Genomic DNA, 23217 nt, shown 5'->3' on the forward strand with positions numbered 1-23217 from the left:
TCCATACATGACTACTGAAAAAACCATAACCTTGACTAGACAGACCTTTGTTGGCAAAGTACTGTTTCTGCTTTTTAATATGCTATCTAGATTGGTCATAACTTTCCTTCTAAGGAGTAAGCGTCTTTTAATTTCATGGCTGCAATCACCATCTGTAGTGATTTTGGGGGGTGAGCCCCAAAACATAAAGTCAGCCACTGTTTCCCCATCTATTTCCCATGAATTGATGGGACCGGATGCCATGATCTTAGCTTTCTGAATGTTGAGCTTTAAGCCAACTTCTTCACTCTCCTCTTTCACTTTCATCAAGAGGCTCTTTAGTTCTTCACTTTCTGCTATAAGGATATCTGCACTCAAGGGCTGGCTGATAAACTTTCAGTAATTGTGTTGTTACACATAGCCATTATGTTAAATTATGTAATCTCATTATATTAAACTATTAGCACAAAGAAAAACTACATTTACAAACTACATTTTAATGTAAAAAATATGCAAACTCACCATTCCCTATTACCTATCAATACATTCATTCTTTTACCTTTTTTAATTGAAGTATAGTTGATTTACAATATTTCAGGTGAACAGCAAAGTGATTTATAGATACAGATATATGTGTGTGCGTGTATATATATATACTTTTTCAGATTCTTGTGTATTGTAGGGTATCTCAAGATATTGAATATAGTTCCCTGTGCTACAAAGTAGGTCTTTGTTGATCTACTATTCTTTTGCTCTTGATGAGATGGGGTGCGTTCAGTTCAAGGTGGTATGGCCCTGGACTCCTGTGCTCCTGAGGTTTTGGCATCTCTTGCATCCGGCAGCAAACAGCATCTCTTCCAGGAACCTCAGCACACGCTTGCTGGCCAAGTGGAGTCTTCGCCCGTCTCCTCCCAGGAGGCGGCTTCCTTGGTCAACGAATGCTCCGAGAACAGCAACTTGCCCACCTTCCCGCCCGCCGCCTCCACCAGGTTGTGAAAGGCAGGAGGTGGGGAATCTGGGCAGACCCCTGGCTCAGCCCCTCAGAATCGCTGGATGCCTTTAAGGTGAGAGGGAAGACCGATTGATTGCTCGAACCTCCTCTGGCCTAGTCTGTGACGGCCGAGCCCTCGGGAATCGGCTGGGAATGCCTGGCGCGCGTAGCCCGTAGGAGGCGCGGAGCTGTCGGGCCGGGGTTGTGGGCTATGAGAGGAGAGCTGGCTGCTGGCGCCGGCAGGGCCAGAAGAGCGAGTTGGGGGGACAGAAGGAAGGGAGGGAGAAGGGCGGCCTGGGTGACGGCGCAGTCCCAGGTGCACCTCCCAGGTGCGTATCCCAGGTGTGCACACGATCCCAGGGGAGGGCTGGCCTGGCAGAGCTTTAGCCTCAGGAGTTTCGGCGGCCAGAGCTGCGGGATCGCGGGGAGGCGGGGCGGGGGGTGGACAGATGTCCGCGACTCCCGGAGGCGCTCCTCAGTAAAGGCCTGTGCGGGCGGAATGGGCGTTCTCTGCCCGGGAGAAGTTCCTCGTGCAGCGGTTTTAAACGAAGACCCCTAGTAGTCAGATGTCCCTTTTTAGGGTGGCTGATTTAGATCTTACAGAAGAGTCTTAGAACTTATCCCTGCGGCTGAGGGACACCCTGGGGTCGCGTGGACAGCCGGAGGATGGCCTTGGGCTTTTCTTTCCAAGGCCAGGGTCTATTCAGGGCTCCATCCCGTGAGATACTATCGTTGATCGTTTCCCGCCTCTGTTGTTGAATTCATAAATAAGTTATTAATCCACGTTTTGTTTCATAGGAAGAAGAAACTAAATGAATAACATGAAGTCCAATAGGATCCCATTTTTTATGATTTCAAACCAGGGAAGTAAAAGTAAACCACTGGTATCTTTCCCAGGTCTTACCCTGTGTTTTACTACTTAAAACAACACCCAATTTTGCTTTCTTTTTTTTTCTTCTTGGCTGCCCATTGGGGCATGCAGGGGCTCGCAGTTCCCAGACCAGGGATCAAACTTGGGCCCCTTGCAGTGGAAGTACAGAATCTCAACCACTGGACACCAGGGAAGTCCCCACCCAGCTTTCCTAATAATACTCATGATGTCTGTAGGCAAATCCTCAAAAAAAAGGCCTCGTACAAGTTTATCAAGTAGCAAAACTAAAAAAAATGAATCTAACTCTATTATTTCGTTTTTTAACAATGCACCCCCTGCTAAACTTGCCTGCCCAATTTGTAGTAAGATGGTGCCAAGATATGACCTGAACCGGCATCTTGATGAAATGTGTGCTGACCACGATGACATGACTCCAGGTGGCCCCGGGCACGTTGGCTTAAGTTCAAACGTGCCCACCATAGATTTGACCAGTATTGCCTTAGAAGATATAACGCCAGAGAGGTCATCACCATCAACGATAAATTTAACCCCTGGCCAAAGTGATTCAGCAAAAATGGGCAAAAAAAAGCAGACCAGCCCCTACTTTAAAAGTAAAGGTGACTCGGTGTGCAGAAATCAAGACGAGCTGAGACATCATAATGTAAAAGTCATTTCTCTGGGAAGCCTGTCCTCTAAATTGTCCAGAAGATACATAAAGGCTAAAAGATCCCTGAATCAGAATGAGGGGTTCACTTACCAGAGTCTACAGAGGTCCTCATACACAAGGGTTAAGAGCCTGGTTGATTATTTGGAGGTGGAGGGCCAGGATCCACTTTTGGAGAACAGCTCTCAAAAGGAGAACATGTTTACTGGTGATTCTCAGGAGGAGCTGAGCACCCCAGCACATACAGTGGAAGGCACTAAGGTGGAAGAAGCTGAAGGCCAGACAGCTGCCCAGGAATGTGAGCAATCAACCCTAACCCCTGCCTTCACAGGTGATGCACCTATGTTGTTTTCATCAGATTTAATCCTTGGGCATAGAAAGTCTGCTTCTGGGGACCATGTTGCAAAGCAGGAGAGTGTCAAAGGAGTAGATGGTGAAGTTACTGAAAAATGTGAGACAAGTCATTGTGAAGAAGTGAAGATGACTATTGTTTCAGAAGTGACAAATCAGGGCTCACATGGGGAGGCAAAACCTCCAAGTTCTACACTTGGTGCTTCTGTACAGACCAACAGCCAAACACTTCCTCCAGAACCTGACAGTGGCTTAGAGGATGAAATCACTCATCAGACGCCTTTGGAGAAGAGGTCAAGCTGTGATGTGTCCTGGGCCACAAGTCCAGAACTGTCGGACCATCCTTACTACCTTCGGAGTTTCCTGGTGGTCCTGAAAGCTGTGTTCGAGAATGAAGAAGACAGGATGCTCTTTGATGAACACGAAAAGGGCATTGTAACTAAGTTTCATCAGTTATCAGGTATTTTGAGCCTGTTTGCTTTCGAGGCTTTGTTTGCATTTGCTGCCCTGAGTTGGTCTGGGGTGTGATGGGCAGAAACCTGATGACCCCGAGGAGTCAGTGGTTTGGGGAGCCCCCTGGGAGTACTCAGGGGAATCAGAGCCAGTGATGGTGTTCAGCTCAACAATGATGTGCCTTTAAAAAGAGATAAGATTTGGGGCCAGGTGATGCCTGCTTCTGCACTGTCATCCTTATAAACTGTACTTTGCTTGTAATGGAAGCAGTTGTTTGTCCTTTTTATGTTTATTTGATGGTTGTAAAACAGCCTTTCCCAGATTAGGGGAAAAAATTAGTGTGACTTAGAAAAGTGTACCTTGCATTTCAGGCATGTAATCAAGCTTGCTGTTGTATTTGGTGGATTTGTTGTTTTTGCGGGCCATTTCCTCAAAAATGAAAATAAAATACAAGCAAATAAACAAACCAAGGGGTACTGAGGCATATTTTTTTTCTCCAATAACATTTTAGTTGCCTGAGCTCTGCCTTTTAAAGTAAAGGTGTGCAGGAAATGGAAGCTTTCAAGCTAAATGGGTACATTAATTTTTTTCTTTTTTAAGTTTGTGAATTGGTACATTTAAAAGCATACCTAAATTCCTTGGCAGCCAGCTGTGTGGCCCAAAGCAAATAGCACAGGTTTAGAGCAAGAGCTGCGCACTCCCCCGCCCACCCCATCTCCACCTGCCATCAGCTGCTCATCCAAAGGACCCTGATGGCTATGTGCACATGAGTCCCTCTCAAGCAGGAAAAACTTCCTTGGGAGCCATGCTGACCATTAGTAATAGTAGCAGGTCTGACTCCTGGTCCAGTTACAAAAAAGAAATCCTGAACATTACCAATAATGGGTAAGAGAAGGAATTCAGTTTTACGTTCACACAGAGTAACTATGGCCCTGCCTGTGTGAGTGACACCCCATCGACTCTTGTATCCAGGGTGGTCCCAGATCTTTGGTTGGTGTACGAGCATTTATTAAAGGAGTTAGTAACCCTGGGCTGTGGTGTGATTGAGAAGTAGGAACATTCTCCTAGTGTAAGCTCTGCAGATTCTTGCGGGCTGCCCTCCACAGAGAATCATCTTTAGTGTCTGTTGTGAAAATAGCTACTGTGAATCGATTTTGCCTCTTTCAAGAGAAAAGGGAAATAACTGTAGAAAATTTAATAAATAAGGTCATATCATTATATTTTTCTAAATTTTTGGCCATACCATGCAGCATACAAGATCTCAGATCCCTGACTAAAGATGGAATCAGTGCCTCCTGCATTGGGAGAGCAGAGTCCTAACCACTGGATGGCCAGGAAAGTCCCGAGACCACTCTAGAATTGGAAATTGAAAGATAATTTGGGTAATAGGAAAACCTGAGACCAGGTTAATTAAATAGCTTGGTGAAGATCACTGAGTTAAGAGATGGCCATTCTACCAAAGCCAGACTTTTTTTGGAAAATCCTTTTCAGATGATTTTCAGCCTAAAATAGAATATTGCATATGAAACCAAAAGCAGAGAACAGAATAACTGGAACTCTCAGTGAGGGGGTGGGATGTGTCTCTATTGAGGGACTAGAAATGTTGGTTAGAAAGTGGGGAACCTGGATCTTACACTTTTATTATTTTTAAAAGATGTATATATATATATATATATACATATATATTTAAATAGATGGTGTTATTTCTCTGTTTATTTATTTAATTTTGGCTGCACCAGACAAGCATGTGGGATCTTAGTTCTCTGACTAGGGACCCTGCAGTGGATGGGCAGATTCATAACCACTGGACCACCAGGAAAGAAAGTCCTTTAGGTTTTTAAATGGCTAATAATCATTACCAATTTTGGAACGGTTTATACACTCATTTAATCTTTTCACAGGTTTTGGGAGGATGGTGTTACTGGCCCCCACTCCCACTTTTCATAACAGAAGAGAAGAGGGAGGCTTAGTTCCAAAGCCTGTCACAAAGGCTTTGTGTCCTCTTGCTCCTCCTGTCCTGCACACAGGCCAAGGAGACATTCCTATGGGACTTTGTATTTGAAATAAGTTCTGTCTTCCAAAGGAAGAAATGATATTCTTGGAAGATCAGTTGAGTCAGCCTGTGTGTATTTGTAACACAGCATGTTTTACTCCCTTTGGTTTACAAAGGAAGTGATAGCGTATGTGGTTTTCGAGAAGAAATAGAATGTTTTTCACTGATATCTTAATTTTGTCACAGCCAATGGTCAAAAGTTGTATGTAAGACTTTTTCAACGTAAATTCAGCTGGATTAAGGTGAACAAGCTGGACTATGAAGAGATCTCTGCTGACTTAACCCCCGTGGTTGGAGAGCTGACACAGGCAGGCTTCTTGCAGACAGGTACGGTTCATCCAGGGGAACCAAAGTGGAAACAGGTTGAAGGGAGTTTCTGCAAAATGAGGGTGGTGCTGGTTTCGTGTCATCTCCTGATTGGTGCCTGAGAAATAATGATTGTGTGTGCATCTTTTAAATTGTTTTGTTTTTGTTTTTGTTTTTTAATTTATTTGGCTGTGTTGGGTCTTTGTTGTGGCATGTAAGGTCTTTGTTCCCTGATGAGGGATCAAACCCAGGCCACCTGCACTGGGAGCTCAGAGTTAACCACTGAACCACCAGGAAAATCCCTAAATTGAGTTCTTAATCTTAGGACAACAAATAAACTTTCTTCTTAAAGTATCAATCAAACTGGAAAATAATAAACTTATTTAAAGTACTTTTTTTTTATTTTTTAATATTTCAGAATCTGAGTTGCAGGAGCTCCCTGAGGTGCTGGATCTCCTTTCTGCTCCGGAACTGAAAGCCCTGGCGAAGACCTTCCACCTGGCGAGTGCCCATGGGCAGAAGCAGCAGCTGGTGGACGCGTTCCTCAGATTGGCCAAGCAGCCTTCAGTCTGTACTTGGGGCCGGAACCAGCCTGGCATTGGCGCAGTGATCCTGAAAAGGTTTTGTGGATCTTTTTTTTCAATCATTTTATTTATGTATTTATCAACACCAAAAACATTTTGCATTGGGGTGTGGTCAGTTAACAATGTTATGGTAGTTTCAGGTGAACAGAGAAGGAACTTGTTACAGTAAGAACATTTGAGTTGTTGGTTGGGCTTCCGAGGTGGCTCAGTGGTAAAGAATCTGCCTACAATGCAAGAGACCTGGGTTCCATCCCTGGGTCAGGAAGATCCTCTGGAGAAGGAAATGGCAAATCACTCCAGTATTCATACCTGGAGAATTCCATGGATAGAGGAGCCTGGCAGGCTACAGTCCGTGGGGGTCACAAAGAGCTGGACATGACTGAAGGACTAACACACACACACACACACACACACACACACAGCACATACTAAGGTCTTAAAACGAATGGTACGTGTTTCCAGATTGTGATTGTTTTTGCGATTGCTGCCAGACTGAAAAGGCAGAGAACCTTAATGATCAGGTCTGGATTCTTTCTTGGGTTAGCTTTCATAATTCTTGTCATACCACACTGATTTCTAGGACAAGAAAAACCAAGAGGCAAGAGGTTAGGGGCACTGGGCCCTTGGCATATTCTAGTATTTTATTACTCAAGAAAAATGCAGTTTTAACTATTCTCCTTAACAAGAGTTAAACATGAACTATCCAGCCAAATTTTTATTTCAGTAGACTTTTTATTGAAACATAATCTGTCAGCAATAATATGCAATTTCTCTTGAGTTGAAACATAAAAATTTACCAAAAGCTGTGGATAGTTTCTTTTGTCCTTATAAAAGTTCCTGAACAGTTTCAGGTTGGGAAAGATCATAAAAATCTCAGAATTTATTTCTTCTGCCTATGTTATGTCTAAAGTATAACTATATCAGCCTTAGTCTGGGAATCCACTTTCCAGAGTTATTAAAAATGAGATGAGATAATGCTTTTGGCAAACAGTTTAAAGCAACATCATTGTTATTTTATATAATGTGTGTGTTTGTGTGTGTGTGTGTGTGTGTGTGTGTAACTTTGAGCTGTTAATGTGCCAAGAGCCCATCCTCATTGAGAAGATACTACAAATATCAATCTTAGTAAAACACAGGAATAAATAAGGCATACATTATTAAGAAAAATGTCACTGTCAACACTTCAAAAAGTTTATACTGTAGATTTTCCAAAAGTATTTAACTAGATTATGTATTTATAGTTAATTGATTTAGGGGTATAAGATCGTCATCCCTGTGGTTAAATGTCTTCTAAGTCTTTAATTTTATTTCTTAACCATTTCATGGTATTCATGTGTGTAATGTTTTAAAAGTAAGTGAACACTAAATTAGCTGTTTCTTAGTGTAAGCACTGAGCATGTAGGAACAGAAATGGAAGAATTAAGATGAACATTTTTTATCACTGACATGAGAATTATAGAAAAATGAGAATCTTAAGACTATTTATATATATATAATTTTATTTATTTATTTATTTTTGGCTGTGCTGGGTCTTTGTTGCTGTGCAGACTTCTCTCTAGTTGTGAGCTGCTGCTGCTGCTGCTGCTAAGTTGCTTCAGTCGTGTCCGACTCTGTGCAACCCCATAAGACGGCAGCCCACCAGGCTCTGCCGTCCCTGGGATTCTCCAGGCAAGGACACTGGAGTGGGTTGCCATTTTCTTCTCCAATGCATGAAAGTGAAAAGTGGTCCTCATGTAGATGGTGGTGAGGTGGGAACCCTACCCCTGTGTCTTCGAGACTGTACTGGGGGCATTGATCTCTGGACTCCCCAGGGAGCCAGCTCTGCTTTTGGTTTCATAGCTTCTGGGCTGGTAGGAAGGGTGAGGTCCTCCACTGGACTCCAGCTCTCCCTGGGGGACCTTGACCTCCAGGCATGCCTGGCATCATCTGGAGGCATTCTTGTTATGACTGAGGTGGGTAGTGGGTGCCACTGACATTTAGTGAGTGGAGGCTAGGGACACAGCTGAGCATCGTCTAATGCACAGAATGGGCACCTTGCCCCTACCCCAGCCCCCAGAAAAGAAATCACGGCCCAGATGTCAATAGAGAAACCCTGTCGTGCATGGTGCCCAGGTTGTTAAGAGCCAGAAAGCCCTGGTTGTGACCTGCTGCCTGACCAAGAGCCTTTGATAGTGACATTCTAAATAAATACCTGTGGGGCTTCCCTGGTGGCTCAGTGGTAAAGAATCCATCTGCCAATGTAGGAGATGTGGTTTCAATCCCTGCTCTGGGAGGATCCCACATGCTGCTGGCAACTAAGCCCGTGTGCCACAACTGTGGAGCCTGTGCTGTAGAGCCCAGGAGCTGCAACTACTGAGCCCACTCACCCTAGAGCCTGTGCCCCCCAACAAGAGAAGCCACTGTAATGAGAAGCCTGTGCACCACAACTAGAGAATAGCACCCACTTGCTGCAACTAGAGAAAAGCCTGCACACAGCAACAAAGACCCAGCACCGCCATAAATAAATAAATAAATAAAGTTATTTTAAATAAATAAATATCAGTTAATCTAAATTGTCACTGGAGTCAAGAATTGAGAGTTGCTAATGTCAAACAGATAACACTTTGAGTTTCTCTGGTATTTCACGTGTTCGGGACCAGCATAAACCTTATCCTGCTCTTTTACTGAGGCAAACACTATGTGAAATCGTCTGCAGGTTTAATTTCATCGAATCTTCACAGTGTTCCAAAGTGGGGCTCTGAGCTCCAGAGAGGTTAACAAATGCTTTAACATCACACAGCTAGAGGCCAGAGGTTTGCTTCAGGCTTGGAATAATGAATGCTGTTTAGCTTGAAATGATCTATGAAATCTGATGTCCAAATGCTTACAGACCAGCAAGTCTCATCCATAGTGTGTATTTTTCAGAGCTAAAGACGTGGCGGGACGTTCCCTGAGGGTCTCTCGAGGCCCTCGGGCAGTATTTTCCCGGGCCCTGCTGCTCTTCTCATTGAGCGACATGGTGGAAGATGAGGAGGCCGCCTGCGGGGGCCAGGGTCAGCTCTCCACTGTGCTGCTGGTCAACCTGGGCCGCTTGGAGTTCCCCAGGTACACCATCAATCGAAAGACCCCGATCTTCCAGGACAGGGATGATCTCATTAGGTAAGAGAGTGATTGCTCACTATAACATCTGTGTATTTTTAAATTTATGCAGAAGGATCTATTATTGTTTTTTGCCATCCACAAGAGAAACATCTGCTCAAAACCATTTTTTAAGTTTTTGCTTCCTGTTTAGTTTTTTGCTCACTTGTATACTTTTCCAGGACTGTGAGGAGAATGTAGAAATGCAGTTTGATTAAGGTTGCCAAAACCCACTAGTTTTGAGTTAGAGCTACACAGTTTTCCCCTGGTTGATATTCCCAAATAGCTTTGGCAGGGGGAGCATTTTTAAAATAGAGACATTTGAACAAACCTGCCTTGTGAGTATGTTGTTGGCATGAACAAGGCTGAATATCTTCCTGGTAATGATGCTTTAAATAAAGCTAGTAACTAATTTGTGGACCATATACCAGAATCATGCAGCCAATAGAAGTTTTCATGAATCTATATTGATGCATGGATTTAGCCAGTGTTTAGCAAAAGTGGATTTTGATTTTTAAAAAATTGCATAGATGTTGCAGGTTTATGTTTCAAAGTTAGCTGAAATGGCTTCTGATATTTGATTTTAGAAAAGATGTTTAAGTGTTGTCTAGTATGTGCTTTAAAAAATAAGCTATTGAAATGATTGGATCAAAACAGAGTCAGTATAAACTGATTTTAGCCCATTTTGCCAATGGCAACCCACTCCAGTACTCTAGCCTAGAGAATCCCAGGGATGGCAGAGCCCGGTGGGCTGTCGTCTATGGGGTCGCACAGAGTCAGACACAACTGAAGCGACTTAGCAGCAGTAGCAGCAGCCTTAGTTATTAGGAAGGTCAATATCTTATTTGTATTCAGTAGGAATAACTTTTTCAGTCAGATCTTCTAATTAGAATGTTTTCTCCAATTCCATTTTTCATTGCCTTAGAGCTGTCCAGTTGAGTATTAAAAGAGAGCTAGATGGAAGCATGTATGAGAAAATTTTTACACTTAGGGGGCTCTGTTTTTCGCTTATTTGACAGTTTCTGCACACAGTGCCAGTGTGTGCTCTTCTCTCAAGGGTGAGTCCAGAGCACAGTGTTACAGAACACTTGCAGCACTCAGTGTTACAGAACTATGGGCCCATGTCTTTGTTTTGGTATCTAAAGACATGCTGAGAAGCTGTCTCTCTTCAGTTACATGGGTTCAGAACATTTTAGCATCGCCATCTCCCAGATACTGTCCCTGAAGTTGTTTTTGAAAATCCCAAATAATTATCTTACCTTGGGCAGTATCCCTCTGGCCATCTCTGACTTAGTGATTAAATGACCAAACCTACACTTCCATATAATCCTGAGATTGGTTACATGTTGTCATAGTTGCTCCAAGATTGTTGAATGGATGAATGAGTGACTGGGCACCGGAGGTCAGGGAGGAGGAGTTGGTCAGTGTTGCATCATGGAATGTGACGTGTGATATGATGGTAAGGTGTATCTTCATCTTTCTTGCTGGGAGGCCTGTATGAATACTTACTTCTAGGCCATTCATGGAGTAATAGTCAAATGATTACTGAGATAAAACGTAACCCTTGTATTTTCAAAAGCAGATCTGAATGTGTTGGGTGGGATGTGAGGATGTGAGGTTCTGTACGTCAGTGCTCATCCCCCACTGAAACCTGAATGTTGTGGCTTCCCGCCTGTCCCCCCCCCAGGTACGCGGTGGCCGCGCACACGCTGAATGACATCTCCACGGCGATGGCCAGTGGGGCCTGGGAGCAGGCTAGGGAGCTCGCTCGGTGTGCAAAGCAGGACTGGGATGGACTGAAAGACCACCCGTCCTTGAGGTGAGGTGGTTCTCTGGTGCCTGTGAGGGTTACCGACTAACCTAGTTGTTCTAACTGCGTAAGATCATCTTTTTCATGAGGAACATGCTCCTTTGGTTCTGTGGTGAGGTCATCATGTGTAGTTGAAATTCCTCCTCGCTTTGCATGGAGTCAAAAGTACCGGGTGAGTAGCAGGGAGTATCTGAAAGTTTGGAGTGATTTTTATACCCCCGGTCCGTCTGTGGCAGACAGTGGCTTGCCACCTGCAGGGGGACTGGCCCCTCTGGGGTTTGGTCAGTTGAATTACAACTATGGGAGAAGCCTGGCCGCAGGACAGAAGCTGTCTTCTGGTGGAAATTCTAGGAGCTGTTGTTTTGAACAAGAAAATGAATCATACCTTAAAAAAAAAAAAGAAAATTAAATTGAACATTTACTTCAAGAGTTCAAGTACACAGCACATGATCCTTCATTATTTTTGGTTTAATAAATGTTCAGCGTGTTCCATAGGGTTAAGAAACTTTTTCCTTCCTTAGTACAAAGTGATGAAAAAAATTAGTAGTATTGGATATATCTTTCAGAAAAACATTTAGGACAAAAGTCTACACAGAAATAATACAAACTTAAAAACCATAGCCAGAAAAATAGGCTTTACTGTTAAGAAAAACAACTGAATATTTTCTCCGTGTTTTGTTTGGGAGTAGACAGAGTGAGGCATTTACTTACGGGCCTTTGTAGGAAGGAGACAACCAGTGTTTACAATGAGTGTTAGCCCGTGATGTGCATGGACCCTGGAGGATTGTCTTAAGTAATTGGGCAAATTTGTAAACATTTCTCAGACTAGGCAGGAAAACAAACGGTTAAAACAAGTTAATGGATAATTTTCTTGGTTAAAAAAAAAGATAAGACCTCATGGCCGGGAAGTTGGGTTCCTATAGGACAGAGATCAGTAGCCTCTTGGGTGGAGGCCCAGTGGGGCAGCAGTCAGGCTCTGCCAGCGAATGGGTGGGACTGTCCCAGGGCAGGCGTGTTCTCTGACACCAAAATGTATGTTTCTTGTAATTTTCATGTGCCACACAGTTTTTCTCCTTTTGACTTCTTTTAGCCATTTATAAACATGGAAACCACACTGGACTCGTATTAAAATCAGGTGGAGGTCCTGAGTCCGGCCTGGGGGCTGGCGTCTGCTGACCTCTGGCTCTCATTTCACATTGCCTTCTGGTGACTTTAAGCAGGTGGCCATGAGAACATAGATTTGTGGTGTAAAAAACTGCACATGACAAGCAGTGTTCAGAATGTATCTTCTTAGGAGAAAGAAATTCAGTCTGCTTTGTCACCTCTTCAGTTCAGTTCAGTCGCTCAGCCGTGTCTGACTCTTTGCAACCCCATGGACTGCAGCACTCCAGGCTTCCCTGTCCATCACCAACTCCAGGAGCTTGCTCAAACTCATGTCCATTGAGTCGGCGATGCCATCCAACCATCTCATTCTCTGTTGTCCCTTTCTCCTTCTGCCTTCAATCTTGCCCAGCATCAGGATCTTTTCCACTGAGTCAGTTCTTCCTATCAGGTGGCCAAAGTATTGGAGCTTCAGCTTCATCATCAGTCCTTCCAGTGAATATTCAGGACTTATTTTCTTTAAGGTTGACTGGTTGGATCTCCTTGCAGTCCAAGGGACTCTCAAGAGTCTTCTCCAACACCACAGTTCAAAAGCATTGACTCTTCAGTGCTCAGCTTTCTTTATGATCCAACTCTCACACCCACACATGACTGCTAGAAAAACCATAGCTTTGACTAGACAGACCTTTGTTGGGAAAGTATTGTCTCCGCTTTTTAATATGCTGCCTAGGTTGGTCATAGCTTTTCTTCCAAAGAGCAGGTGTCCTTTAATTTCATGGCTGCAGTCACCATCTGCAGTGGTTTCGGAATCCAAGAAAATAGTCTCTCACTGTTTTTCATTGTTTCCCCACCTATTTGCCATGAAGTGATGGAACCGGAAGCCATGATCTTCGTTCTTTGAATGTTGAGCTTTAAGCCAACTTTTTCACTCTCCTCTTTCAGTTTCATCAAGAGGTTCTTTAGTTCTTTTTCACTTTCTGCCATAAGGGTAATGTCATCTGTGTATCTGAGGTTATTGATATTTCTCCTGGCAATCTTGATTCCAACTTGTGCTTCATCCAGCCCTGCATTTTGTGTGATGTACTCTGCATATAAGTTAAATAAGCAGGGTGACAATGTACAGGCTTGATGTACACCTTTCACAATTCGGAACCAGTCTGTTGTTCCACATCCGGTTCTAAATGTTACTTCTTGACCTGCATACAGATTTCTCAAGAGGCAGGTAAGGTAGTCTGGTATTCCCATCTCTTAAGAATTTTCCACAGTTTGTTGTGATCCACACAGTCAAAGGCTTTAGTGTAGTCAATGAAGCAAAAGTAGATGTTTTCTGGAATTCTCTTGCTTTTTCTATGGTCCAACGGATGCTGGCAATTTGATCTCTGGTTCCTCTGCCTTTTCTAAATCACCTCTTAGGATTGTCTTATAGTAAACACACCGAACCAGTAAACTGCTGGTGGATGTCTTCGTTTTAGGTACCATGAGAATTTACCACTCTTCCTCCGTTGTTTTACCGTTGGGTGGGTTTACACGAGGATTTTGTCCCGAAACGTTGAAATACTGCAGAGACTTCACCTGTACGAGGTGAGTGCACCAGCCCTCTGCCCCTGGTTCTTGACTTCTCCCACCAACGTGGTCTGCAGCCAGACCTGAGCTTCTCTCAGAGACCCCGTGTGATGGGGAGCGTCTCCCCACATCCCTGAGGTGGAAGCCTCGCCTCTGCTCAAGTTCCCAGGACAGCAGTCACGGACAGTCTGGAAGTAACCTACAATCAGGAGTGAGGGCTCTGGTCATGCTCCTGCTCATACTCAGAGCTGTGAGGTTGCCAGGCTCAGCTTCTGCTGTGCAGACAGTTCTGGATTGAAACTCGGCATCTTACAAAGAGGCTATGCTAGAGCAGGGCTTCCTCACCTGGGTCCATGGACCCTGGGCAGCTCCGTGGGACTGGCTTCAACAGAGTCTGTGGACCTGCAAGTGCATCTCTGGGATTTGTGCATTTTTCTCAGGAGAATCATTAGATTCTTCAAAAAGATTCAGGGACCACAAAAGATGAGCATGAGACATGAGCCATGAACGTGGACCACAAAGTCCGCCTGTTGAGGTGGGGCCTTTGAGTGGAGACACTGCCTTATACCTGTCCAGCCCCCTCCCCAGTTCCTCGCACCCTTGGCCGTGTGGCCACCTGGGTTCCCAGAAGCATGTGGACCTGCAGCCCAGCTGCTGCTCCTGCCCAGAGCCTGGCCCCGTGTGGCCAGTGCTGCTGACCTGGTGCACAGAGAGTGCCATGCGGTGTCACAGCTGCATCCACATGAGGTGGCAGGGGCCCTGCTGAGAAGTGGGGGTGCCTCTGGAGCTCAGGCCACTCTCGGGGGATGTCCCAGGGCCCCCTCCTGGCATTCCCGGGTCCTGGGCCTTATTTTTGAATGGCAAGGATGCTGATACCCTTCGCCAGTTTTGCTGACAACTCAGTGTAACAGCAGCCTTAGTGTGCAAGAGTCTAATGCATGTTCTTTCTTGTTGCTGCTGCAGGAAGCTGTGAAGGAGCTTGAAAACCTCTTGTCCCAGGACGTGTACTGTCCCGACAGCAGGGGCCGGTGGTGGGACCGGCTGGCCCTTAACTTACACCAGCACCTGAAGCGCCTGGAGCCAGTACGTAGCTTCTAGGGCCACCAACCTTTCTTCAGCTTCACGTACATTTAAACAGTAAAGCAAACTGTTAATACCTTAAGAGTCTAACTGTCGTTAGGATGTTGATTTCTTTCTTTCTTTTTAAGTTTATATTTTATATTGGACTATAGTTGATTTAAAGCATTGATTTCTTAATTTCTCTTTCTCTGTGTTCTGCCAACCACACAAATAGGATGGGTGTGAGCACAGGGTGACTGTGGGTCAGCAGGTGGATCATGTCGGGAGCTGGAGGGTTAGGTGTCCCCCACCTTCACACAGGTGCGCTCTCTGGTTGGGAAACGGTGATTTTATTCACTCACTGCCCAGGGCCTCCTGGTAGGAAGATGGGTGAAGACGTGGCACCTGGCTCCACAGGGTGGCCACCATCCCATCTGGGCGCTGCCCTGTCTGTCAGGGACTTTGAGTCTGAGAACACTGTCAGCTGCCAGCCACTGTGGCCAGCAGTGCAGGGCCTCGCAAGGCAGCAACAGTGGCCCTCTGTGTGGCTGCCTGTGGTCCCCGTCCCTGCCAACCCCATGTCTGCGTCCAGCAGAGGGCACTGGTGCCCTGGGAGCTTTTATTCTTCCAGTGGCAGGTCACATGAATCCGGTGATGGAGGGTTGGAAAAATTGACTCTGGGCCTGGACAATGACACACTCCATTTACTGCCTGAAACTGAAAGGCGCCTTGTCACCTCAAGTGTTTCGAGCCAGGGAAAACTGTTCTGCTGGAGGTGAGCATGGCGCTCCCTGCCCAGCATCAGGAGAGGCCCCCGCTGGCCCCCACCCAGTGTGGACAGAGGGCGTGTGCACACTGCCTCTCTCTCTCCCTGAAATAAAACTTCAGAGTTTATAGACTTTCCCATCATTTGGGTCTGCTGAGAGGAGTGTTCTTTAACGCTCAGAGGTTATTTTTGACGTTGATGGAGCGTCCTGGTTTTTTTTAGCCTTTTCCTAGAGGTCTTCCTGGCCACTCATAACCTGTGACTTTGTCAACATTCCTTCCCTCTGTATGTCAGTTTCTAGAGCAGGCAACGGCCAGCCTAGCAGAGGCTCATGTCCACAGTTGCCCAGCAGCCAGTGTGGCCAGGCCGAGCCCCGGGCTACCCCTCCCTACAGCCAGCCTGGCTCCATTAGGGCTGCAGAGTGGCCAGCAGGGCCTCATTCTCTCTGCTGCATTCCTCTGGGCCGCTACACTCTGATGGTCTGATCTTCACTGACTTCTGGGCTTTTTTGTCGTTGTTGTTACTTTTTATTTATTGTAGTAATTATATATAACAACCAAAAAAAAAAACTTTGCCATTTTAACCATCTCTAGTTCAGTGGCAGTAATTATATAGCTGACCCTAGACTAACTCAGAGGTTAGGGGTTCTGACCATCCCCTCACCCCGACATGGTCAAAAATCCACATATAATTTTGCAGTTGGCCTGAGCACCCCTTGGGGCCCCGAGCGCCCTACCCCAGGTCCCTATCCCCAGTCTCCTCTGTCTCCTGAGGCAGTGTGTCCACACGTGTGACCAGGAGGTGGTGTTGGGAACATGACTGCTTCTGCCCCACACCTTTGCCTCAGGGTCTGTGCTTCATCTATGCGTTGAATGTGTCTGCGTGAGATGTACAGGAATAATGTCCTTGTCCCTGGAGGGCAGCTTTGCCCACCGCTGATTAGCAAAAGGAATGAGTAATTAATGATGGGGTTTCCCATCCCATGAAATGGGGGTGCCGCTGTCTGGGCCTTACTGACACTGACAGTGCCATGCTCTCCACAGGCTGTCCAGTGCATCGCTGCAGGTCTGGCGGATCCTCACGTCCGGACAGGCCACCGCTTGGCTCTGTACCAAAGAGCCGCGCGCCTGCGGGCCTCTCCCAGTGGCCAGAAGTACAGGCACGTCCTCCGCCAGCTCCCAGAGTTCACCGTGGAGGACGTCAGACATGTGCGTGAATATTCTGGGGGCACTGTGGGTGCATTTCAAGGGTTTTTCCTGAACGCAGCCTAAGAGCAGTTTCCAGCACACATTTCTCATAGACTCAGAAAGCCCTCTGGTTTGCTGTGGGCAGTGACCCACCTTTGCTCCGACCTCAGCCTGGCATCGAGGTGTCAAAGAGACCTGGTCAGCAGGGGCTGTGACTCTACCCCTGAGTCAGCAGCTCACAACCCTGCCAGGCCTCCTGCCCGCAGCCCAGTCAGGACCCTGGAGAGCAGCTCGGAACAGCGCTCCTGGGGGCCAGGCGATGACCTGCCCACATCCTCACAGACCAGCCCGGTGCTACGCTAAGGACAGGTGGCCTTTTGAGGGCAGAGGAGAGTTTGTCTGGGGCTTCAGGGCTAGAGCAGGAGTGGGGCTAATGGGCTGTTCCTCTCCCCACCCACCCACCCAGGTGACCGTCACAGGCCGGCTGTGCCCACAGCGTGGATCAGGGAAGTCTGTCTTCGTGCTGGAGGCTGGGGGGGCCACCCCCACCACTGTCCTGTGCTCTGTGGAGGAGCTGGCGCTGGCCCATTATAGACACTGTGGCTTTGACCAGGGTAACTTGGCCATGTGGCCACACTAGGGGGTGTTGTCACTCTATCCTGTCCCTGTGGGAGGCCCTAGAGGGCACAGGAGAGAATTTTATCACTCCAGTTCATCAGGGCCGTGTGCTTCCTCATGGCCAGTGTTCACACCTGCCACCATGAGAGTGGCGTGTTCTGGTAGGGACATGAGGAGCAAGGGTGGCTGGATTGCTCTTGGAGATCTTGGGTCAGGCAGGTGGACAGGATTGGAGAGGACCACAAGATGCTGCCCACAGCCAGCTGCTCAGAGGTACTGCAGTGTGTGGAGGAGCGCTGGGGTCTCGGGTTGGGGCATCAGGTGTGCCAAAGGGCCAGGAGGGGCCCACTCAGAGAGGCCCCAGCCCTGGGGACCCTGCTTCACTGTTCACACAGCCTGGAACTGGGCTGGGCCTCTCTGAGGTCACCACCCCATCTTGTGGTCTGGATGTGGGGTGGGGATAGGGGGTCTGGACTGGGTGGTCTCTGATGTGGAAGTTTTCTGTAAAACCCCGAGTCTTAAAAACCCCGGCACTATGTGGTGTCCAGGTCGAGGCAGAGGAGTGCTGTGGAAGGAGGCGAATGGGGTCAGAAGGCAAAGGCTCCTGGGCATTCACCCTCCCCCGTCAGACTCCTATTTGTTTTTAAACATGTCCCTTAGGTTTTTCCACTCTGAAACATGCATTTGAATTTTGTCATAATTACTAAGACTTTCATCCTTAAGCAAGGCTTCTGTATATAAGCAATCTAATGTTAAGAAAATGAGCAGGGGATGGCACAAAAACAGCCTTTGCCTTTGAATCTAAAATATTTTTGCTAGTCTCTTCCATTTGAGCTGGCAGTAGGATATGGTGGTGTCTTTGGAGAACAGAAGAGATGGATTTTTCTCGTGTGTGCCTTGTCTCAGGGATCCATGGGGAGGGGTCCACCTTCAGCACCCTGTTTGGCCTTCTGCTGTGGGACATCATCTTCATGGACGGGGTGCCGGACGCCTTCAGAAATGCCTATCAGGTAACCCTGGCCGCGTTCAGGCTGCAGAGATTGCACACACACGTGAGTCACTCCTACCCTGGGACCCTGAGGTTGCTGCCCCAGAAACCTGCCCCCAGTTATACTCTTCTGGATCCTAGTGCTAATTTCACTGTAAGAGTGGCTTTTAATTTTTAAATCTGATTCATAGAATTTAAAATGTAAGCTACTCTACTGGAATCATTCCTCTTGAAACCTTTAGTGTCAGTGTCTAAAATGGCTTCACCCTGGTGGGGCCCATGTACATTCCTGTGCTTAGTCATACATGTCTGCTAACAGCTCCACTGTGTGGTGCATGTTCAGTTGCTCAGTCCTGTCCAACTCTCTGTGTCCCCATGGATGGTAGCCTGCCATGGAATTTTCCAGGCAAGAATACTGGCGTCTGTTGCCATGCTTTCCTTCAGGGGATCTTCCTGACCCAGGGATCGAACCTGTTTCCTACATTGGCAGGTGGATTCTTTACTACGGCACCACCTGGAAAGTCCAAGAGCTCCACCAGTTTAACCTAAGAACTCTTTTAGCAAATTGTGCTTGTCTTTGCAAATTAGTTCTCTAAAAAAACCAGTGTCATAAATTGCTTTTATATCAGATTACTTGGGTGATTTTTATATATCTTTTGAGAAAAAGCCTGAGTCCACTTCATCAGAGTGGCCAGTTTCCAGATTTGATGGGCATTGGCTCCTCTGATGACCCCAGCCTCCCAGGCTTAGTGTGAGCTTGTTCTCCCTGCACACAGGCGGCCCCGCTGGACCTCTGCACAGACAGTTTCTTCGAGAGCAGGGCACCGGCCATGGAAGCCCGGCTGCAGCAGATCCACAGCGCCCCCGAGGAGAGCCTGCGGGCCTGGGTGGCAGCTGCGTGGCAGGCCCAGGAAGGCAGGGTGTCCTCCCTGGTCAGCTGGGATCGCTTCTCTTCTCTGCAGCAAGCCCAGGTGAGAGTCTGCAGGCGGGGTTTGCTCAGGAAGTGCCTCCGATGTGGGTTTCCTTTTGGCAATTGTAACAGAAGACACGTGTGCACACATTCACATATATGTGTGCATGTGTGTATGCACACACCCATGTACCTGTGTGTACCTGTTCATGTATATATGCAAGCACACACATACACATGTGCATGTGCATGTGCTTGTCGTACCCCTGCCCACAGGCCTCTGTTCCTGAAGGGACAGTCCCAAGTGTGAACAAGCCCCAGTTATGCCTTCTGCCCATTTGGTTGGCAGCCTCCTTGGCCTGGCCTGTGGCCCCTGGAGGGAAGACACTCTCCCTGTCCTGTGACCAGTGGCCTCCATGGTCCACTGTCGCATCCTAAGTGCTCACCCCAAATCCCCTCTTCTTAGCTGCTCCCTGGATGTTCCCGAACGGGTGAAAACTTAGTAACTGACCAAGGAGAACGCATCCCCAGAGGCCAGGGTGCCAGCACCAGGGGCAGAAGGGTGCTTGGTGTCCTAGGACCCCATCTTTGCTGAGTGACACTTGGGATCTCCCCCGTCTCACCATTACTGGGGGCTCCAGGGTCTCCATCCCAGGGGAGGGCTGACCATCTCTGTCTCCTATCCAGGATCTTGTGTCCTGCCTGGGGGGTTCCATCCTCAGTGGCGTGTGCCGGCGCCTGGCCGTGGACTTCCGGCACTGCCGAGGGGGCCTCCCTGACCTGGTTGTGTGGAGCTCCCAGAGTCATCATGTCAAGGTCAGTTGAGCTAGAGCGGAAAGTCATGTTTGTAATTTTATGATCAACTGAAGGCCACAATCCAGGCATTTCTTGCTTGGTGATTGACAAGATTGAATCCCTCAAGAGTTGCTGGACTAAGGGCTAGGATTGTTCGGTGGCTGCTGGTAGAGGCATCCACGGTGCTGACACCTGGGCCTCTCCCCACGCGGCAGCCTATTTCATCCGAGCAAGTGAGGGAGAAGGGCCAGGCTGTAAGCAGGACGGAAGTCAGTTTCTTTTTATAGCTTGGCAGCGACAAACCATTGCTTGTGCTGTGTCCACTGTTGGAAGCAGGTCAAGGGCAGGGACTCAGCAGGTGTGAGCACCAAGAGCCTGGGATGGCTGGGGGTGATTTTTCTAAGCTCTGAGAGTGAGCGCCTGCTCACGTGCTGTAGGCTGGCCACCACCCTTTCCTCACCTGGTCTCATCCTGCCTGTTACAGGCTGGTGGTTTTCTTAAACTACTGAATTTTGAGATGAAAAGAAAAATTATGGTACAGGTTCTTTATCAGATACATTTCATTCAGTGTGTGACTTGACTTTTCATTGTCTAAATATTGTATTGAACAGTTGAAGTATTAAGTTTTGATAAAGTCCAGCTCATCTGTTCTCTCTGGGTCATGCTTCTGGTGTCATGTGACACCTCTGACTACAGTTGTGGATTTGGGTATTTTTCCTTTCAGTTTTATCAATGTCTGCTTTATATATATTGTGAAGCTTTATTATTCAACATATAAACTTAGGATTTTCATGTCTCTAAACTTGCTTTTGTTTTTATATTTGAGTTTCTTACATTCTGTAGGCAGCATATATATAGGTCTTACTTTTAATCTAATCTGACAATGTGTGCTCTAGTATTTGGAATATTACATTTAATGTGATTATTCATGTTTGGCTTTATACCTTCTATTTGTTTTTTTTCTCAGTTCTTCATTTTGTCTGAGGTCACATTTTATCCTCTGTTGGCTTGTTAGCTCTCACTCTTCATGTGTTTTAAGTGGTTGGAGTGGTGTTTACAGTGTGTACTTAAACTTATCTACTTTCAAGTGATGTTGTACCAGTCCACATAGAATATAAAGAACCCTACAACAGTATATCTCCTCTCTCAGCCCTTGTGCTGTGTTCATACATTATGCCTCAACATGTTATAAACCCTGTAACACATTATTTTGCTTTCTACAGTGGACTAATGAGCCTTTATAGTTATTCATATAGATACAAATTCTAATGGTTAGTCCTTTATATAGATTCAGATTTCCATGTACTATCATTCTCTTCCTGACAGAACTTCCTTTCACATTTCTTGCAATGGCAGTGTGCTAATAATGAATTATTTAGGTTTTATATATTTTAAGACTTTTAGTCTTCTTTTTTGAAAGATAGCTTTTCCTAAGCAAAGAACTTTTTTTTCAATGCCTTAAAAACATTTGTCCACTGTCATCTAGCTTGTATTGTTTCTGGTGAAAGTCTGTAGTGTCTCCCCTCTGGCTTTTGACAATTCTGGCAGATCCCCCCCGCCCTGCCTTTTTTTTTTTTTTTTTTCAAACTTATATGTAATTTGTTTCTTAGAGTCGTGTTCTTTAGGGGTTCACCAAGCTTCTTTTGGTTCACCAACTTCTTTTGGAGTTCACCAAGCTTCTTGGATCTTTGGGTTTATAATTTCCATCAACTTTGAAAATTTTTTTAGCCATTATCCAAATATTTTTCTCTCTCTGTTCTGCCTTTTGGGATCTCTGTTAAGATCTCTCTAACTCCTGTTAGGCTGTGTAAATGCTTTATTAATTAAAAAAAAAAAACTTCTGTAGTTCATGTTGGTAGTCTCCATCGCTGTGTTTTGAATTTTGGTGCTCTGTAGTAGACAACACTGACACAGTTCTGGTTCCATGGAGCTGATGTGCGATGAGCAGTTTTATCTTACGATACATACCGTAAACAAGTACACAGGCAGGAGAAGGACCCTCCTAGAAATGAATCTGAGCTGAGCTTTGAGGGGGAAGGTGTCAGACATGTGAAGAGCAGGGAGACATGTCCTAGGCAGTGGGACTGGCAAGCATGGTCAAGGGCCCTGCTTGCGCAGGGAAGACACCAGGCCACACAGTTTTGTGGGTCCTGGCAAGGAGCTTGGGTTGAATTGCAGACACAACAAAAAAGTGATTGAGGGGTGTTGAGCAGGAGATTAACAGTGCTATGTGTGGTGGAAAACTATTTCAGCTGCCATATTACGTATGAATCCATTTCCTAATTCTCTGTGGAGGACAGTCTGATTTCTACAGAATAGGGGACTTTCTCACTGAATTCATATGTACATGTTTAGTTGTTATAGACATCTAAGTACAGCAGTGCAGCTGGACAAGCCTTCTAAATAAATGGTCGTTACTGGGAACTGCCACAGCCCACCTGAATAGCCCTTCTGTCTCCCAGCTGGTGGAAGTGAAGGGACCCCACGACCGGCTGTCACAGAAGCAGATGATCTGGCTGGACGAGCTGCGCCAGCTGGGGGCGGATGTGGAGGTTTGCCACGTGGCTGCAGTCGGGGCCAGGAGCAAGGGTCCCGACTGAGAGCTGAGGGCTCGGAAGCATCTAAGACTGTCAGAGCATAGAATGTCACTACGTCCTATTTAATTTTGGTCTTGTTGTTGTCACAATAAACCTGGCACCTTAAGAACTCATCATCGTACAGTGTCTGTATCACGAACCTCAGTGATTGGCTTCAGGACACTTACTGATCCCACACATTAGTAAAGAACTTCCAAAAAGATCAGAACCTTGGTGGCTATTTCAGGAGCTGGATGCATTATGTTATTAAGTTATATTTACAGAAAACTGGAATACTGCAGAACGAGATGATTCACAGCTTTCAGTCTTTTATGAAAGTAGCATACACAATGTTTCTTTCTAAAAAATAGAAACAGATTCTTCAATTTGTTTTCTGATTTCTCTGATTTCTTTAGGAATTAAGAAACACATTGTCATCAAGTGCCATGTTATTTCTGTCAACACTTGCTCCAGT

At 46.3% G+C, this 23217-nt stretch overlaps 1 protein-coding gene across 2 annotated transcripts; it reads left to right on the forward strand.

The window, feature by feature from the left end:
• The first annotated feature begins 1174 nt into the window (after positions 1-1174).
• On the forward strand, positions 1175-22868 carry LOC128066428 (fanconi-associated nuclease 1-like). Of its 2 annotated transcripts, none has more exons than XM_052659479.1 (14): positions 1175-1299; positions 1769-3316; positions 5549-5689; positions 6087-6288; positions 9157-9390; positions 11057-11188; positions 13753-13861; positions 14807-14926; positions 16712-16876; positions 17322-17469; positions 18380-18483; positions 19238-19432; positions 20059-20187; positions 22629-22868. In XM_052659479.1, exons 2-14 carry the CDS (start codon positions 2065-2067, stop codon positions 22764-22766), a joined length of 3069 nt encoding a protein of 1022 aa, XP_052515439.1. In that variant the 5' UTR covers positions 1175-1299; positions 1769-2064; the 3' UTR covers positions 22767-22868. The 2 variants fall into 2 exon arrangements, with proteins under 2 accessions (XP_052515439.1, XP_052515440.1); XM_052659480.1 differs by having other exon boundaries at positions 22522-22647.
• Positions 22869-23217: the final 349 nt, after the last annotated feature.

This window comes from Budorcas taxicolor, chromosome 21 (genome assembly GCF_023091745.1).
Source record: "Budorcas taxicolor isolate Tak-1 chromosome 21, Takin1.1, whole genome shotgun sequence".
NCBI classification, from domain to species: Eukaryota; Metazoa; Chordata; class Mammalia; order Artiodactyla; family Bovidae; genus Budorcas; species Budorcas taxicolor.

Excerpts from the sequence above, each read along its gene's own strand:
- LOC128066428 (XM_052659479.1), top strand. The coding sequence starts at position 2,065 with ATGATGTCTGTAGGCAAATCCTCAAAAAAAAGGCCTCGTACAAGTTTA. Across the intron at positions 17,470-18,379 it reads ACACTGTGGCTTTGACCAGG|GGATCCATGGGGAGGGGTCC; the intron begins GTAACTTGGCCA and ends GCCTTGTCTCAG. Across the intron at positions 19,433-20,058 it reads CTTCTCTGCAGCAAGCCCAG|GATCTTGTGTCCTGCCTGGG; the intron begins GTGAGAGTCTGC and ends TCTCCTATCCAG.